At 36.4% G+C, this 20147-nt stretch overlaps 1 protein-coding gene across 50 annotated transcripts in view; it reads left to right on the top strand.

Moving 5' to 3' along the window:
- Window positions 1–20147, top strand: part of TRIP12 (thyroid hormone receptor interactor 12) — a 141165-nt gene that overhangs the window by 62324 nt on the left and 58694 nt on the right. For 33 of the 50 annotated variants that reach the window (XM_070620026.1, XM_070620025.1, XM_070620008.1 and 30 more), the window contains 3 exons: window positions 11787–11892; window positions 14297–14433; window positions 20036–20119. In XM_070620026.1, coding sequence (XP_070476127.1) covers window positions 11787–11892; window positions 14297–14433; window positions 20036–20119 — 327 coding nt within the window. The remainder of the gene's footprint in view (window positions 1–11786; window positions 11893–14296; window positions 14434–20035; window positions 20120–20147) is intronic. The other 17 variants (XM_070620012.1, XM_070620021.1, XM_070620038.1 and 14 more) reach the window with 1 other exon arrangement.

Genomic DNA, 20147 nt, shown 5'->3' with positions numbered 1-20147 from the left:
TGATAAATTCCAGGTGTAGCTATCCTTAGATTTGGAAGACCCTGATTTAAAGTTCTGTTATCTCCTGATAGCTGTCCGAAGTTTGATGGATCATTCAGCTGTAGTTATGACAGCAGCCTAATCTCAAATCTTATTTGCAAAATGATATCTTTTACTTATTCTTATGAAGCATAAATGAAAGAATATATGTGAAAACAACTTTGTAAAATTAAAGTACCGTATGAACATAAAGTGGTGAGTTGAGAGTTGTTGCTGTATTATTTGAAGGGCTTCTGCACGCATCAGGAATTTGTTTGAGATGTGTGTGTGTGTGTTTAACATTAATACAGCGGTCTGAATAAATTCACTGGGAGGAAGTTGAGAGGCAGATTTCTGATTAGTATATCTCATGGAAACAAAATCTATAAATTACTGGAAAATGGAGTAGATGATTCTGTGAGATAGAAAGCATTCCAGATTGGCTAGGTTGTTTTCTTCAACTTTTAAGATTCGGTGAACCTGTTAAACAGAATTTCATGTGTTTCTTTGGGTAAAGGCTCATTCTAAGATATGATTGATCAGTGAAACTTCCTGGTAAAGGAAATTTTTTCCAAATTGTAGGAATAACAGTATTTATATGATGCTTTGTGAAAACTCATTTCCCCGAGTCAGGTATTACTCAAGGAGAGTCAGGATATGCATTAACATATTGAAAGCTGTAAGAAATTTTACGGTAACTTTTGCTTAACCCAGTATTTTACAAATTAATTTGAGCACCTGTTATTACCTTGGGAGACAACTGTGGTCTGAGGAACACAGTTGGAGAAATGACGTAGTACATTTAGTCAGGCTGCTTCAGTAGAAGGACCTGTCCTAGTGTGCTGCTTTGGCAACTGTTAATACCCTGGTGAACTGGGTCTGGTGAGGAATTAGGGGTGGCAAAGAACTAGTGAAACAGCCACTTTTGCGATGGGTTTCCTGAAGCCTGTGGCTTGCCAGCTGCAACTGATCAAAATAGCTCTACGACAGAAGTCACCCTGTATCAGTTGATGGAAGTCTTGAGAATACTCCAGAAAGGATAGTGTTATGTCGCAATTTTTAGTATGCATTAGGAAATTATTCTTGCTATGTGTTGTTTAACCTAAGCAAACACATTCTTAGAAATTTGTGTAGCATTAATGTAAAACCAGTGCAGCAATGTAATGATACAAATGATTTTTGAAACAAATGATTTCTGAAAACATTTTATAATATTGTAATATATTTAAATATATTCCTATATAATTCGGCTTCAAAATAACATTTTGCTAATCTACTTTCTTTTTAAAGTAAGTTAATTTTGAAATAATTTGACTATTTCAAAGTATGTACTGCCTGAATAGTAGAAGATGATAGATAGCATAGAAATAGAAGAAACAGTTTATGATCAAAATCTGGATTTTTATGGAACTTATTTATAGAAAAATGTAAAGGTCTTGTATTTCCAGTCTGATGTGTCTATTTGTAGATGGACTTTCCTCTCCATTATTTAAAGTGGGCATTATGTACACATTATTAATAACATAGTCTGCAGTAGTTACCACCTTATTTTTCCAGCTTGAGTTTCATACTCTTCTGGTGACTTGCATGCAGCCTGTGGCCATTATTAGAACTAGACAAGAACCAGGCAGATGCTGAATTCTGGGAAGGTAATTCCACTTAGATTAGGACTCTTCTCATCAGTCCGAGACATGGTGCTTTGCACCTCTGTTGTGGAGGAAGGAAATAAGAATGAGTTGAGCAGGAGAGAAGAATTTAAGTTAACCTCTTGGTTTCACCTAGTTGCGTCTTAAGGATCCTCCATACTAAGTTTAAAAAATTGAATTATGTTTTAGCCTTGTGAGGTGTTAAGTGGGGAGCCTAAAGGGAAAAGGATTGAGTGTTTAGAGTTTTCTGTTATAAGGCAGCTGTTAAAATAACTTAGCAACTTAAAACTTTAATAGTTCTAATGTGTAACCACTTTGAGAAATTACCGACAATGATTCCTAATATTTTGAGGCTTTTAAAAAATACATTATGTGGCTGGCCCCGTTGCCAAGTGGTTAGCGTTTTGTGTGCTCTGCTTCAGTGGCCTGGGGTTTGTGGGTTGAGATCCTGGGTGAGGACCCATTCCACTCATCAGCCATGCTGTGGTGGCATCCCACAGGCAAAGTAGAGGAAGATGGGTACAGATGTTAGCTCAGGGCTAATCTTCCTCAAGCAAAAAAAGAGGAGGATTGGTAACAGATGTTAACTCAGGGCAAATCTTCCTCACACACAAAAAAAGAAAAAAAATACGTTAAATTTTAAAAAATGAGTTACCAAATTAAAAAAAGGAACATTAAATGGAAACAAATATCACTGGCCTCTTGTTTAGAAGGCTTTGTTTTGTTTTACGTTGTGAATTTTAAACAACTGTGGTATGTATTTTTGTATACCAGTTCAGAATAAGAATTAATTAGAAGTTACATTTACTAAACTTACTTATAAGTTTATTATTAAAAAACAGCAGTCTTCCTCCCACATTGCCCTTACTCATAGCTGATTTATTTTGGACATTGTTTCTTTGTCTATAAATTATGTTCTGATATGTCTGTCTGTTGATACTTTTCAGTTTGAGCACTATCACCTGCCTCTTATGGAAGAGTCACCCTACCTCTTCACCCGGGGAACACATACTGTACATGCTTCCCATTTTTCGGGTCAGATTGGTGCTCAGTATATGGATACATAAATGCTATCTACACTGTAATCATGTAGCAGTGTTTCCTTTCTTACACATTTTTGTTTTTCCTGCATTTTATTATTTTGTTGTTCTCCTTTTCTATGAACTTATCACTCAACTCCAAACTCTTTACTAATTATCTAAGTCTTTTTGTCAAAAAGCTGTCTACATGCATCTGTTTCATTTTCCTGAAGAAATGAGGCCATCCAGAGATGGCTACTCTTTATGCCTGGTTACACTGCTTTTAGCCTCAGGATTTTCTTCAGTCTTCTCTTCTGCTCAGTTTCCTGTTTCCATATCCCACATTATCTCTCTTGGTTTGCTATTTCATTTTGGTGGAACGTATCGTCCATTTGCTTTCTAAGAAAAAAGTGCTTATGAGATTTTAAAAAGCTTTTTTACTTACTTTTCAGTTTTTGAATGTTTGAAAATATACAGTCTTGATACTTGTTTGACAGATTGGTTGAATATAAAGTTCTGGGTTGGAAATTATTTTCCTTCAGAATTTTGAAGAATTACATTGACTTTTGGCTTTCGATACTGGAACCATCCTGATTCCTGATCTGTTGTCCACAGAACCCGCATTTCTGGACGCTTGCGGATCTTCACCTCCACTATGTAGAAATGTGATGGTATTGCGTTAGCTGTGGGCTTCTTTTCCTTCCTTGTTAGGTGACCAGCAGTCCTGATTTCCCATGGGTCTGGGCATTCCTCAAGACTCAGGACTTTCAGCCTTAAAACAAGGATAGTCACAGGCAAACCAGGATGGTTGGTCACCCTGTCCTTGTTTCTTTTCTCTTTCTGGATCTCCTATTATTTTGGGTGATTGTCGTCTTGGAAAGTTCTGATCTGATTTTTTTTGGTTCTGCTTTCTGGTGGATTTCAACAACTTCTTCTAAATCTTTCTATTGATTTTTTTGTGTGTGTTTGCTTTCTTGTTTTTAATCTTCAAAAGGTTCTTTTGTTCTCATTTCCTTTTTTATTATGGCTGCATTTCTTTTTTTGAGGACATTAATAGTGAGTTTTCTTTGCTTGCACAGTCATCTTGTGCAGGTTTTTTTTAGACAGTGGTGTGGATTTGGTTTGGTTTTGATTTTCATACTAGGAATTTTTCTCAGATTCTGGTAATTCCTGGTTGTTTCCTCATACTCAAGTATAAGGGGACCAAAAATCTAATTTATAAGCTCTGAGCACATAGATGAGATTTGACTGAGATTAGCTGTTTAGTAATCTGGTTGGGCTATTCATTACGAAACCTCCTCTATCATTGTTTTTAGATCTTTTTTCTTTGGCTGGTGAAATTCCACAGGGAAGATTCTTTCAGATTCCTGCCTAGAAGTAAACGCCTAACTGCCAGCGCTCTGGGGGCTGAATGGGAGAACAGGCCTGGGAAGGAGGCCATATGTCATCCAGTATGTTTGTTTATATTTATCTCTCCCACCCCCCATTTGTGGTGTGGTGCACCTATTTGCAACTGTGTACTTAAATTGAGAATTTCTTTATTTTGTACTTTCTAAAGAATGAAAGTCTTGTGTTTCCTGTCTCAGGAGAAGGAGCACTTATCCAGCTGTTCAAGTGGGGGAGGGGATCTGGGGATCTGACTGCTTCATAAACAGCCTATCAGCCAATCCTCAGTTTTAACTCCAAAGTCGTCCCAGAGGTGCCTGGTACCATCAGTTCCCGAACCTTTGTGGGATTCTGAGTATCAGTCTAATTGGTAGTTTATCTCAGTCTTCTGCCTTCAGTTTTGTGGACTTCCCAGTGCATTTAGCACTGCAATTTCTGCTTTTCATCTTTCTAAAATTGTGTTGTGATAGTAGTTTATTTTAGTTGAGTTTCAGGAGAGGAGAGAAGTGAGTGCGCGTGTGTCCAGTCTTCTGTCTTTGCCCACATGGCAGACGCTTGTCTGTGTATAAGCACATACTTTTTCAGAAGTAGGAGCTTGCTCTCTGTGCCAGTAGGTGTTGGTTTTTGAGCATCTGTTATAAGCCGGGCTCCGTACTAGACGCTTCACAAACGTTGTTTCATCCTCATGATGACAGAATGAGGTAGTATCCGTGGTTTAGATCTGAGGAAACCAAAGTACTTTATTTGCCTGAACATTTAACAGACTTTTTTTCTTTCAAAAAGCCTATAAATTATATCATTTTTAATAGCTGTATGTAGTGTAACTTAATATAGCCCATTCCCAGCTAATGGGCCTTTACATTGTTCTAAATTTTTTAATTGACTATAGCTTTGTAATTTACATCATTATTTCCTTGTTAGGTGACTGGTTGTGTTCCTTTTAAATATTAATGTATGTTTTAAATTGCCCCTAGAAATATGTGAATTTACATTCCCACTAGCAGTGTAAAAATGCCAATTTGTTCACATCCTCATTAGCTAACACTGTGTTCCTGCAGTTTTTATGACCATACTGATGTTTATTTAACTATTCCTTATTATTGGACATTTAGCTCTTTTCCAGTTTCTCAGTATTATAAATAACAATGCTTAGATGAATATCTTCGCACATTTCTAATGTTTTTAATTTGTATTGCCAAATTAATGCACGAAATTGCTGTGTATTGACTAGGAAATGAAAATTTGGCCCAGAAAATTCCATTTGGGATTTGGCTCACTGCCATCTGCCAGACTTATCTATTATTATTACTCAGTGATTTTAAAATAAACATCAGTGATCCTTTTTTATATAAGTTACTTTCCATTTTGTGAATTGATTTTAGCAAAGTATCCATTAATAAAGATGTATAAACTTGAAAGTAGACACACAACCATATCAAGTTATACCAGGTTTTCACGATTCTGTGCTGGCTGAAGGAGTCAAGAGCTAGTTACTGAAAATATAGCCATCATTCATTAATTCTCTTCTTTGGATCCAATTTTTACAGTAGCAAAAACGGCCCTATTACGTGATTCTGAATTGCACTCCTCATGTGCGGTAATAGTCATGTTATTTGGTGCTTTTTTCCCCTTTTATGAAGGAAAAACGAGTGGTTTTGAAAACCCTTTGAAACAGATTTGACCTGTAAATAAATAGATACTTACTGTAGTTACTTGATAGCTCTTTTTAATATATAAATAGATTGGGGATTTGTGTTTTAAAGACCAATCATAGTCATCCTTTGATACCTACATATGAAATGAATTTTAGTGATTTTTCTGTTCTCTACCCTTGTTTGAGGTATTGGTTTGTGTACTTTATTCATGTTGGTTCGTCTACTTCATTTTAAAATGGAGATGTATTTATTGTCTGTAGTATGACAAAAACTATAGGTAAAAAAAATCAAGATAATGTTCTAGAAAAATTAGTACTGAAACTTTGTTACTAAGATATGGTGTAGATCAGCTCTTGTTTTTCTTTTTAAAGTGTAAAGGGATTTTGTTTTTATTGAATGTTTTGGAGAGCCTTTTTTTTTTTTTTTAAATTTTTGACTGATTTTCGGAATTTAGCTGAGTCCATATACTATTCTTCCTTTTTTCCCTCAAAGTCCAGGTCAGTAAACATTTTCTGTAAAGGGCCATATAGTAAATATTTTAGGCTTTTCCTGACCACATACAGCCTTTGTCACATATTCTTCTTTTATTACAACTCTTTAAAAATGTAAAAACCATTCTTAGCTAGTGGGCTAACCAGCTAGATTTGGCCCACAGGCTGCAGTTTCTTGACACCTACTCTAGAGTAAAAATTTTAATACAGTAATGACGTATCGTCCGAAGATTTGAGGTTATGTGTGATGGATACTCAATGAAAATTAAACAGAAATCAGATCACTTGACTGGTAAAGCCAAGAGATTGGCTAGCTTCAGGCGTGGCTGGATTCAGGAGCTCAATGAATATGACCCTGTCATTCCCAAGCCTTGTGAATTCTGACCCCCTCATAGCCACCCACCCCAAAGATACTATTCAATCATTTGTGTATCAATCTGTAAGAAAGTCCCTGATTTCCTCGGGTCATAAGTCTGTCCTTGAAGGAATCACTATGGCAGAAGGGAGAGGGGATGCTGGTCGTAGAGTTGTAATTGGAGATGATGGAAATAGTCTGGCCTGAGTCTCTCTCATATAGTGAGAGTGTACTCTGAATGACACTTCCATCAATACCACATGAAGGAAGGGGTAAGATATAGTTCCCAGAAAATTTTAAAAAAAAAGAGTGCTCAGAGAAAGAGTTACTGGACATTATACAATAGATGTCTATTTTGATCATCTTTTAATATCACTTTAAAGTGAATACGCAAGTTGGAGAGTAAAAACATTCATGTATTTCAATGAAGTCATTATTCATTGAATAAAGGTGTTAAGTCAGTCTTCCCCTCTGCTTTCAAACAATCTTATCAAATATATTTCATATTCATGTTTAGTTTTACTCCTTATACGACAGAAGGAATCTTTAGGAAATTGAAAGTTTACTTAATTATTGCATTGCTAGAATACTATATATCATTGGAGGGGAGTGTTATATTTTCATTGTAGGGCTATGTAGTAGGTCTGATAAATGTGTACACCATATCAAAGTTAGCATACCTATAACAGATCATGTAAGAATTAAAAATAGGATAAAGGCATGACATTGAATATGTATTGTTCGGTTGTCTATTGCTACTTTTAAGTAACTTAACACAATTAAGAGTGAAAACCATACCTTTCCAGGATTGGAATTGTTCTAGCTTTGGTGACTCCAGTAGAGAAGTAGGCAGATCATGTTACTCTAGTGCCCTTTTCTCCTGCAGAATGACAAAATTGGAATCATTTCACAGTGCTATAATGTAATGAGAAATATTTTTTAAATTTCAAGTAGAAAAGAAAAATCAATCATAAGTAGAAGGTGCCCTCTTAAGAACGTCTTAACTATTTTTGCATTAGCAAGGGTCCAGAAAGTAAAGTATCTAAGGCCCACAATCTGCTGATTCTTTTAAAATGTTGTTGTATTGTAAAAATCCAAGCTTAAAGTTAGACACCTAGGAGGTTTAATTATTTCACATTTCAAATGTCACACTTTGCAAAAGGACTGTTTTTTTTTTTTTAAAGATGAAGCTCTGGACTTTTGAGAGTAAGACATACCTGTATTGTAGAAGAAAAATTGATCAGAACTCCTAAGAGAATTCTAACTACCAGTTTCTTCTTTATCAAAGGCATAGAGATTATAGGAATATATTTGTAGGCACAAGTGCATGTATTCTTATACTAGCATAATAAGGTCAAGAGCTTTGATAAAAGTAGTATGTCTAGATTTATACCTCACTCCTCACTTCATCACACAAAGGCTTCATGGATAAGAGTATATTAATCTGACCAGTATGCTCTGGTCGCTTCTCAGAGTGGCATCATAAAAATAAGTGAAAAATGCGGTTTTGCTGCATTACAGAGCCTGGGAAAGAGAGGTAGGTCTGTCTGTATGTGAGTGTATTTCCATGCACGTGTGTTTAAATTGGTTTTTAGTAGGTTGTAGGTTTAGACTTAACATGTTTCCTCTTCTATTAAAGTATTCCTTTTGACCAGTAACATGGAAGGAGACAAATTTTATGAAGAGTGAAAGTTTTCTATACAAACCAGTAAAGCAAAATTTTAACACCTTTCCAGAAGTATATTGAAGATGTAGTACACTGTTCTGCTTCGAAGTAAGCTTAGGAATTGTGTAGTTGTTTGGGTTATGCACCTATAAGCTAGTCAGTTAATATTTTTTGTCTTAAAACTTAAGAATTATCATAACTTTATGTCTGAAAGTGCTTTTGAAAAACTCTATGACCAGTCTAAAATTTTGAAGCTAGTATGTTCTAGCATTGTCAGTTTTCTGAATGACCAAAAGAAGGTTAAGCGATCCCCATTTTCTAGGAAGTACTTGATCTATCAAACTGTTTCAGCTTCAACTTCCTGTTTCCCCAGAATGTATGATATTTCTAATCTTCTAAAAATGTTTTAGACTTTTGGAAGAATTTATATAGTTCTGTAAAGAATTCAGAGGAACTTGATTAATTCAAAGGAACTTATGTAGTTCTTCCAAAGTTTGGCTTGCTTTGTTTAGAAATGCTGTGTTACTAATTAGCAACCTTCACCACAAGTAAGGTGTTCCCCTGTTGCAGTTTTTGGAGCAGAGATGTATGGATAAGAGCTAGTACTGTCTTCCAGCCTGGGCTTAGGTCATGTTACAAATAGTGAGACCTCTTTTTCACTCCCAAGCATTATGAGTAGCAGCTCCTTTACCTTGGGCAACAAAATGCTGCGGTTCTCTCTCCTAGTTTATCAGGCTAGATGGAGTTCCGTCAGTTAGCCTAACAGTCATTTTACATTATGGTGTGATTATAACATCAGTTATAAATATTTTTCTATCCCTACTTCTCTGTAACTTAGTAAAGTTCTCTTAAAGTTTAACGCCAAGAATGGATAAAGAGGTTGTGGCACATCCACACAAAGGAATACCACTCCACGATCAAAAGGAATGGATTACTAATATGTGCAGCAATATGAGTTCTTCTCCAAAACACTGTGTGATTCCATTTATATGAAATTCTAGAATGGGCAGTAGTGGCAGAAAAGCAGATCAATGGGTGCCAGGAGCCTAAAGTATGGGGGAGGGGATTAACTGCAAGAGGCAGGAAGGAACTTTTTAGAGTGATGGAAATGTTCTGTGTCTTGATTGTGGTGTTGGTTATATGGTGAATACGTTTGTCAAACTCGTTGAACCCTATACACTTAAAATTGAGTACATTTTATCATATGGAAGTTATCTTTGAGTGAAGTTGCTTGAAAGACAGTTAAACACCACACTCTAAAATAGGACATGAGTAGTGAATGTGTAAAAAAGTTTGGTCAAAAAGTATACTGTCACTCAAATTAGTAATATAGCAGTAGCCCACAATACATTAAGTTGAATGTTTTCTTTCTTTTTTCTTTAAAAAAAAAAAAAAGAGATTCGCACCTGAGCTAACATCTGTTGCCAATCTTTTTCTTTCTTTCTTTCTTCTTCTTCTCCCCAAATCCCCCCAGTACATAGTTGTATATTCTAGCTGTAGGTTCTTCTGGCTCTGCCATGTGGGACGCCGCCTCAGCATGGCCCGATGAGCAGTGCCATGTCCTCACCCAGGATCTGAACCGGTGAAACCCTGGGCCACCGAAGCGGAGCACATGAACTTAACCACTCGGCCATGGGGCCAGCCCCAAATATTTTCTCTTGACTGTCATTGAATAGATTTGAAAATTTGTGCTAGTGTCCATTACTGTATTGTGGTCTGTATAAAGACACTTTAGCATTACGTGGACTAAGTAATATTAGTGACAAAAATACAAGGGTTTCAAAAGTCCTTTGTAAGGGAAAGCACTTTATGCTTTTTGGAGTGTTTTAATGTAATGTGCACTCATGGTTTTTTCTCTTTCTCTGAACTGTACATTTTTTAGTCTGTTCTGACTTAGTCACACAATTCAGATAGGTAATTTAATATTTTCTGAAATGTTATTTAGAAATAATTTCTGAATTTTTTAAATATTAAAAAATAGTGATACTCATTAGCCCAATATGTTAAGCTAGCTCTATAATCTGTTCATATGCTATGTCTGTCTTTCAGGTGACTGGGGTATGGATCTAGGCAAAGATAATATAATATAGGATATCAGGCAGAGAATCCTGATCACATCAGATAATTCTGGCCATATGCTATATAGAAAATTAACCTAAAAATAAAATTGACATTTAAGAAACCCTTTGGCCAATCCTTTCCCCACTTAAAGTTTCGTTCTTTGATCCTTTTATGCCAGTTGGAAGAGTCTAGATAATCTGTCACAAAAGTTATTTTGGGGGAAAAAAAGCCCAAAAGGTATGGTTTAGATTTCTAAATGGTAATACCAGTCTGAACATAGATTTCCATCTTTATCACTTCTGTTTCGTGTTTAAAAATTCTTCAATAGCTTGCTTTTTTTCTTAGCAGCTTCATTACATATGATGTGTGGTGTAAGTACCATCCCAAATTGAATCAACTGAAGTTTTAAAATGAGTCTGAAAGTTAGGATGATGTCTAGAATTCTTTTTACCATCTCCTTCCCAGACCCTTAATTGGTATTTTAAACAAAGTCACGTGTAAAGAATTTCTTATCTTTCTACTTTAGAGCAGTGAAATTATCAAAAACTAAAACTTCCTGGGAAAAAGCAAGTGATCAGGAGAACTGTTACTATATAATTTGCCTCTGAAAAAGTTAACATCTATTTAAGATGATGCTGTAATTCTAATGGAAATACGCTTGTTGATTGTGGAGACTTTCGCTGTTGGAGGTCTTTGTTTAGATAGAGCACACCACCCAGTATGTCATCCTGGATGATAACATTGTTTGGGGAGGAGGAGGGTAGACAGATACTCCTGTTGCTTCTCTCTTGTTCATAGAATAGTAATAAACTTAATTGCTATACCTTTTTAGAATCTGTTACTCCTATAAAAGTATTAGCTTCCAGAATAACACATAAAGTGTGCTTGATTGACTTTTTCTCCCTAATTATGCATTATTCTGTAAATTGGATGTTCTGATAACCTTCAGTTAAAATGTATATTCCTTGCTGATGGGATGGTGTAAGGAAAATAAAGCATTTCGTTCTCTCATAGCCTTACTGATGAGCTTTGTATAAACTAGGTGAAATGGGACAGTGTAAAGACAATGTAATAAAGTGCTAAATGAAATTTCATAGAGTCCTGAGATACATAGTATGTATTAAAAAATCTCTTTTCCTTTAGTTAGTGGAGAGAAATAGTGGAGGAGTAGAGATGTGAAAGGAATTTTTAAAGGGGATGGTTTGAGAGAAGAGGGACTGTCATTATTGATGGTGTAGGATAGCTTGAGTCAAGGGTGGGCCAAAGTGAGATTTATCCTGAGCTGGAATGCCAAGTACCCCATTAACTCTCCCAGTATGAATGGGCTAAGTAAAGGCAAACTATGAAAGTCAACCTAGCAGACTGCTACAGAGGCCGTGGGAAGATTCCATGGACTTTTGACCAGAATGATGACCTGAAGAATTTTGTCATTTTTAATTTAAGATAACTTCTCTTTTTAAAATTTTACCTTTGCATTTCACATGTATAGGTCTAAGGAAATCTACTAAGAAGCGCAGTGAATCCCCACCTGCTGAGCTCCCCAGTTTGAGGCGGAGCACACGCCAAAAGACCACGGGCTCCTGTGCTAGTGCCAGGTAATAACTTGGGTTTTTCCAGTTTATGGTTAGTTCGTTATCTGTGTTGAACTTTCATCAAAATGCTTAACTCTAAAGTTTTTAAAAATTATTAAAGTTTTCATTTGAATATTGAGTAGAGAAATTTATTCTAATATAACTAGTAGGATTCTCCTTGTGAATTCTTCCCCAATATTTATTACATGTTTTTGCTAAGTTTTAATCATGCTGGTTTTTGACAACACTTCCATCCTTTACCTTTTTCTTTCTTGCTACATTATTTTCAGAGTTAGTGCCAGTAGTTGGACATTTGGTTGTTTTCAGTTTCAGTCTGCCAAATAAATCTCTAATGAGCATCTTTCTGCAGAGTTGGGTTATTTTTTAAAGGGAGCTAAATTTCCCTGTAGTGTGATTAACGGATCAGAAGGGATGCCTGTTTTAATGGCTGTAATATTACCTAATTAGTTTCTAAAAGTGTTAGCACCAGTGACTGAGTAAATGGGTGAGGGGAAGAGATGTACTTAATTTTCGTTTTGTATTACACCACCTACCCCTCAAGAAAAAATGTAGGTTTTGTTTGTGTTCTTTCACATCTCCAGTTCCCATTTCTTCTGGCTGCTATTTTGGAGCTTGTTTTCAGAAATCAACTACCTTTGATGTGACGCACTATGTTCTTTCACATACTTTCATTAACTGATTGAGAATCTTCGGTTAAAGTTCAAAATCTTTTTCTTGCACTTTCATCTCAGATTTTCAGGCTTGGTTAGTTGGTCCAGTGCCCTTGTGCTACTAATTATTCACAGCCATGGAGGACTTTTCCCTCTTTTAAATGCAGTCTGTTCTGTCTACTAAATGTCCCAGAAACCACTGATAGGGGCCAGTGATTTGTTTGCCTTTCCCTGCTCTGACTCAGGGAAGTAGAAAGGTTCTAGCACTTCCTTTGGTTCTTCTTTAAGGTAATCGACTTGGACTGCTCTTGGCAGTAGGAGCAATAGTGACATAAGGAGACCGTCTTACTTTTGCCCATAAGTCATAAGAAGAGGACTCATACCACTTTAATCTCTACTTTTCCACTTATTTTCCAGTTCTGTCTGGATTGTTTAAAATATCTGGAGTTAGTACACCTGTTTGCTTTTGAGGTTTCCTGGCAATATTTTTAGGAGGATCTCTGAGAAAATTCCTTAGCCCTTCAGAGCTTCTTCTCCTGTATGGGGCGAAATTTTGAATCCATTTTATAATCTGAGATTTGAACTGAATTCACTGTGGTTGAAATTAATTTTAAGCAGTATGTGAAGTTAGGTAATCTAGTGTCCTGTCTTTCTCTGCAATCTTCTTTCCTTGTACTCATGGCCTCTTTCTTAGCGCACGTGAAATTACTTACAGAAAACATGGTCGTACTGTTCACAAGCTGTCTAGACACCTGCCTTGAGCACTCTTCATCTCAAACGTTTTTTGAATTAGTTGAGATTCCTCTTAAATTTAGTGCTCTCAGAGCCTACTACAGCTGTCTTAAAGTCTCTTTAGACTGACACTCCTTGAGGGCAGCAACCGGTGTTTAGCACAGTGTGTCATGTGGTTGGTGCAAATTAAATGTTAAATACATGAATTAATTTGAATCCCACTAATTTGTAGCTTGGTAAATTGGGTTTGGAATGAGCTGTTTCCTTGTGAAGGAAAGATTGGCTAAGCAAATCTCTGTTTAGGGACGAATTCTTACTAATTGGAAGAACAGACTCTTAAGTACTCTCCAGTAATTCAGAGCCTTCATTTGCATGTCACTTATGCCTGCTTCTTTCTAGTTCTTTATTAGGCAGCATCTGATGTCACTGTAGTTTGACTTAAGTCCGAAACATTTTTTTGGTAGTAGATTTCTGTGTTTCCTAGGGTAATTTGGGAAGCTACTGTTTAAACAATATTAAGTTGTAATAATTTGAGAAAGTCTTTTGTTTCTACCTGATTTGCCCGCTCATTTCTCTATTAAAGTTTTAAAAAGTCATCATCAGTAAAATGTAGTTTGCTTCATGCCCTCCCCCACCTCCCATTGTCAAGTATCAGTCTGAAAGTCTGTATATTGATCCACTATTTATTTACCTGGGAAGTAGAGATCTATTTTAAATGAATTGAATTGTCTTTGCAGAAAGAGTCCCTTTTCCATTTAGTTGGAAGTGTTAAAAAGTCATTTCTGTGTGTAAGGATGACAACAGCTCATAGCAGCAACACAAAAGCTTATATTGTGAATGTGATAAAACTTGGAAGAATTTTAAATATACAAAGTCTTGGTTGTTACCCATAGTGATTTTCTGCAACAATTTTTATGTAAAAAGAAGAAACTGGCTTTGTGCTCCGTGCATTGGAGCTTTGTGCTGTGTGTACATTGCTCCTGGTCACTGGTAGTGCAGCCTGTGATGGCATTTTTCTCTTGTAGTCGGCGGGGCTCTGGCCTGGGCAAAAGAGGAGCAGCTGAAGCTCGTCGACAGGAGAAAATGGCCGACCCTGAAAGCAACCAGGAGACAGTAAATTCTTCAGCTGCACGGACAGACGAGACTCCCCAAGGAGCTGCAGGTAGATTGGTGCTTCTTAGCCCTACAAAGCATATATGTATCCTACAGATTTATTTAGAGAGAAATTACTTCCTGAGTATACCAAATATAATGGAAGAGAGGGGACAGAAATATTTTAGATGTTACCATCAAATAACTTTTTGTTCTCTTTTGTTTTGCTTTATAGGTTTGGTTGTTTGATTGGTTGGATTTATTTGTCATTATTTTTTAATTCTTTTCCAAGTCCAGATTTGTGCTAATTATATTCAAAGGGCTTTTAGGAAGGTATCCGTTTCTGTTTAATCTTCTTATGTATTGATGAGTACACATAATAGTTGCCTGTTGATTGAAAAAACTTTAAATTCATAATAAGAATGTAAGGATATGGCTTAAAATGCTTCAAATGTGCAAATTTTAATTTAGAAGTTTGTAACCCCTAAAAAATAATAAGTATTCATTCAGGTTGAATCTAAGCAACTTTGAGAATGCTATTTATATTTTTCTAGACTTCTTGTTTTTATTCTTCTTAATAGCTTAGCACAGCAAAAGTTAAGCCCCCTTCCCATCTGCTTTAAATGTGTATCCATTACTAATCCCAAAAGAAGACCAATACTTCAGTGGTTAATTGGGGCTAACAAGTTTTAAAATGAAGTTTGTCCGTAACATTTCTCACTCACATTAAGAACAGATGCAAAAATGTTACAGTTCATCGTTATGAACATATGGGTGTGAGTCCCTTTAATCAGGATGATCCATGTAAGTCTAGGTGTAGGCATATGGATTTTTACTTTTGAACAAAGCTCTTTCATGTATTATTGTTTAATATTAGAATATGTGCTAGTTTTTTTTAATGCCCGTAGTTGATCATATGTTCTAGTTTGCCAGGAAGGTTCTGGTTTGCCCACTCCTGTCCATGTTTTATGCCTTTTGTCTCACAGCTTTCTGTCCAGCTTAACATGTTTACCACCGATCTTTCCCAGCTTTATGTGATAAATTACATGGTGAACTTCCAGTGTCTCTTCTGGGGGAGGAGACTCTTTTCCCGTGCCTTTTTCCTAGAATAGTTTTTCAGAAGGGTTAAATGGTAGATTTTTGGAAAAATACAGTTGATTGCACATGCAACTCATTGAAGCTCTTTATGACGCACAGTCTATCCTTCCCAGTGTTGTAATGTGTATTTCAAGTCTGAATGTGGAAGTGGGGTAATATCCACATGGATGACAGAAATGGAGCTGTTGGATGTGTTGTTAAAGTGGACCCGTTACTGTAATTAGAATAACTGACAGAGTGCACGCGCCGTTGCAGACTTAAATGCACTTTTTAAAAACGCTTTACATACATTCTCATTTAATGTTCAAAACAACCTGCTGGGGTGTGAGTACTGTTATCATTTTATAAATGAGAAAAAACCAAGACACATAATGATTACGCTTGCCCAGGGTTACAAACTAGGATGTGTAGCTCTTAAATCCAGGTCTTAGAAAAGAAGTGCACGTTTATAACAGCTGTGTTGTCTGCTTCCCTACAGTTACAAGAGTTTATTTAATTCATATGGATATAACTGGAGGCCAGAATGAGGGGGTGGCGTGTGAAATTGTTCCCTGGTATATTTTCCTAGGAGGATAAAAGCTTCAAGGGAGTAGGTTTATAAGAATTCCCTTCTAAGCACTCGCCTGTGTTTCATCCTCAGTCATAATTGAAATCACGGGGTGATCTAGGTATTTTCCGAGTCTATGTAAAAGATCCATGTGGCATGTTGGCTGGTATTAGAGCAGCACTAGCTTCATTACATTTTGGAGGCTGGATCCCCTAGGAATGCTACAGGAATTCCTCTGCCAGCTCGCTAAAGTAGTTCTGGGGAAAGAGGCAAATTTCTTAGTAGCTTTATATTAAGTTCCTCAGTGTAAGGTGCTTTAGTTTCTCACTGTGTAAAATTGGAATTTAAAGAAAAATAAAACCTTCTAAGTTAGTGTAGAGTATAAATTGATGGTGGTAACTTAGTGCATCTTTTGGCAAGTATCCGTAGTTAGACAGCTCTTATACACTTGGTGTAAGACTCCCTTCGTTTGAAACATTTTTTTTGAAACGGTGTTTTTATTAATTTAAAGAAATTGAATTAACGTCTTCAGTATTATTTAAATATTCATTTTTTTAGTGTTACTTATTTTTAAAGATCGTATCTTCCTGACCTATTTCAATAGAATCATTGAAATAAGGGTATTTCTTTTTTCGCATGTAGATATTAAAACATTGCTCCATGTTTGGCAAACTTGCTTATATCACCCTGACTTTGCCAGTGTTGTTGACACTTAGGAAAGTTTGTTGATAATCATGTCCCTGCTGGGTCACTCTGAAGTATCTTGTGATATGGAGCTCAGCCCTTCTAGCTCTTCTTAGAAGAAATGCCAGCTCTTGAAGTTGAAAGTTAAGTGATTCCCACGTTGTCCCAAGAGTCAGGGATTTAGTTTTGGACTTCATCAGAGCTGTGCATCCCTTTATCATGGTGATAAAGGTTTGCAAATACTGGAGATACTAAAATGGAGAATCAAGTATTCTTCACACCTGCAAAACAATCAAATGGTAAGAAAAAAATGTTCCGGCACCTACATTTTGCTCTGGCCATCTTAATTTCACCAGAAATGAATAGGGTCAGATTATAAAAAGAAAGCCCAGTTTTGTAAATTTTTCTCTCCCTAATTACTTGTGTTTAATACCACTACAAATTAGATTGTTACCGTATCACCTGATGCCAGGGCCCATATAAGGCATAATTACATTCCTGACAACCATTCTCCTGGCCTTGCTCAAAAGTTTTCATGACACTAGAGAAATCTTTCTGTTGCCTTCAATACTTAGGTATCTGATAAACCCTTAGTGGTTCCTGTCAAGTAAAAATTGTTTTATCAGCTTTCTGATACTTTATCTTTGCTTTCTATGTAAGAGGCTGGCTTGGTTAAAGTCTAAAAACTTGGAGCTCCCCAATAAAATTCTTCTGTTCTAATTTAATCAATATTTCCTTCATTGTTTTCATTCAACTATATTGGAAACTAGATGGTGCTGTGGAGATATGCTAAAACTAGATGAGAGAGATACTGGTTTAAACAAAGATTGACACCTCTTAGAATCTGGCATTGGATTTTCTCTGCTTGATAGTCTTACTTTTATATGTGTATCCGGGGACAGAGCTTATGGATGTTCCCTAAGGAGGTTTGACACCTTGACTGAAGAACATTGTCATTAACTCCTATTGATTGATTACATTTCTTTACCTGCAGGACTTTGCAAACAGCCACCTACAGGCTAGGCTAGTTTGGTGTATCTAAGTTTGTAAAACTTATATGCAGGGAGCTTTGCCACCACAGGACTGGCAAAGAATCCTTTTCTTTGGGTCCAGTAGCTGATTTCTGTCAAAACAGGCACACCACCTCCATTAAAAATGGGAAAATCCCTGCCCCTTCTTGTAGTGGTTCTGTGGCTCCCTTAAGACGGGATCCTACCATAACAGTCTTAGCAGCTCTTTTAATTATGTACTTTTACAAGTTTTATGTCTTGCTTACTGTCTTTGTGACAGTGTAGTTTGAGATACTCATTATTCATTATTAAGTCATTAGAATAATATGTTTAAGAAGTAACTTAAAGTTTTAAAAATCATAGGTTGTAGATCTGTAGGATGTTTTAAAGTAAAACCAGTAGACCCTCTGATAAACTTAAAAAACAAGCATTACCTTAACAAGTGAATTTTTCTTTTCTTAAAAAATGTATGATTGTGGAGTGTGCTTTAAAAAACGATCTATTTCATTTGTCAAAACTTTGTGTTTGCTTTCCACATAATTGGAAGAGTTTTAAAGCAAGTTTAAGAGCCACTTTAACAAATTCAGTCGTAATTGGGACCTAATAACAGTAGTTGTTAGCGGGTTCTGTATAATGTGAAGAAGCAGCTGTACTTGAATTAAAAATTAGTACTGAGGAATATGTTTAAGGAGCTGATAGAGTACAGTTTGTAAGAGTACAACCTATGAAGTCAGACTGCCAGGGTTCAAATCTCAGATCAAGTACACGTTCAATCTCAAGTACATTCAGAGACACAGAGCCTCAGTTTCCTCATGTGCCTGATTATAATACCTCTTTGTGTGGTTGTGAAGAAACACGTAGACGCAGCCTGCATATAGGAAGCATTTAATAAACACCACCTGTAAGTAGCGTTATAGACTGCAGTTATTGGTTATCTCCTTTTTCTTCACCAGCAGTGTGGATTTTGCTAAACTCTGATACCCTTTAGTATTAGCATTTCTGGTTAACCTGTAACTCATAACCGTGGGGTTGCTAACGCTGTCTGTAAAGGGCCAAATAGTGGATGTTTTAGGCTTTATACAGGCTCTGTTGTTGCGTTAGAGTAGCAAATGAATGAGTTCACCTATATTTCAATAAAATTTTATTCATAAAATGATGTGTGTTGGACTGGATTTGGCCTGCGGGCCCCAGTTTGCTGACTCCTGTTCTAAAGCATACATTTTTCTATGAATTGTTTTTAAATTCCAGTGAAATGATAGAAAATACTTAATGAGATGTGAAGAAAAGTTTTATAAAAATACAGAGTTGGTGGCTGGTATATTAGCATTAGCATCTTTTTCTTCAGAAAAGCTTTTTAAGTTGCTGTATGTTATCCCCTTGCCTCTTTTAACAGTAATGACAAAAATATTCTTCCTGGCTTGCGTTCTGTCATTATCTGTCCAGTGTTCAGGGCTTAAAGTATTGTGGATGATGTGGTCATACATAGGTTAATCGTAAGATCGTAAGTGTAAAAAAATGCTTTAGGATTCAACAGACACAGAGAAGAGGAACCGGAAAACTGCTAGATTTGCAGGAATCGAGTTTGGTCTCCTGGTCAGATGTGTAATAGAATCAACCTCTGTTTGCTTAGACTGAAGTGTTGCTCAGGTTAGCATTTTGGGGAGTAGAACTTTCTGAATCTGAACTCTTCATTCTGTACTGGCTTTGACACCTTAGCTGCCCTCTCCTTTGTACTTCAGTGGGTTTTGCAGTCATCTGTTAGTTGTAATGTGTATCTTCAATATTTTGTCTTGGAAATGAAAGATGATAATCTTTGCACACTCTTGAAATTAAGAGAGAAATGGTCGTATGAAGACTGTCATTCAGGCCTAAGGCGGATTGAAGAAGGGACACGTCGACCTGGGACATTTCCCCCAAATGTCAACTTTGCATTCTGTTAGGTTTCTGACTAATTAATCATCTATTAAATATCGCAGTGGTTTTAGCAGTGTTATTTCCATAGACTTTTGGTAGAAAAGTTCAGGATAAGACTTAATTTGGGAACAGTTTCAAAGACAGGAGGAATTTCTCAAAGCTGTGTATGAATAAATGCAAAGGTGGTGTTTTTATGCTTGTTTTATACTAAGATAGTTGAACCAGACTTTTTTCATAAAAGCTCCAGGATGCAGTCCAGAAGAACAGCTGAATGTGCAATGGGCACACGTTTAATTGCCTTTATTCACTGTAAATTTGCATTGTCTGTAAAACTCTTTTTCTTTTTTAAGATAAACCAGACATAATGAGTTTAAATGTTCTCTCCTAACCCTCACCTCCTTTTTTCCCCCCCTTTGAAGCCTCTAGTTCTGTTGCAGGGGCTGTGGGCATGACCACCTCTGGGGAGAGTGAATCAGATGATTCCGAGATGGGACGATTACAAGGTAAAGACGATTATGAGCTTTCAAGAAA

This window comes from Equus przewalskii, chromosome 5 (genome assembly GCF_037783145.1).
Source record: "Equus przewalskii isolate Varuska chromosome 5, EquPr2, whole genome shotgun sequence".
In the NCBI taxonomy this organism is placed as follows: domain Eukaryota; kingdom Metazoa; phylum Chordata; class Mammalia; order Perissodactyla; family Equidae; genus Equus; species Equus przewalskii.
This window is presented reverse-complemented; position numbering and strand designations above follow the sequence as displayed.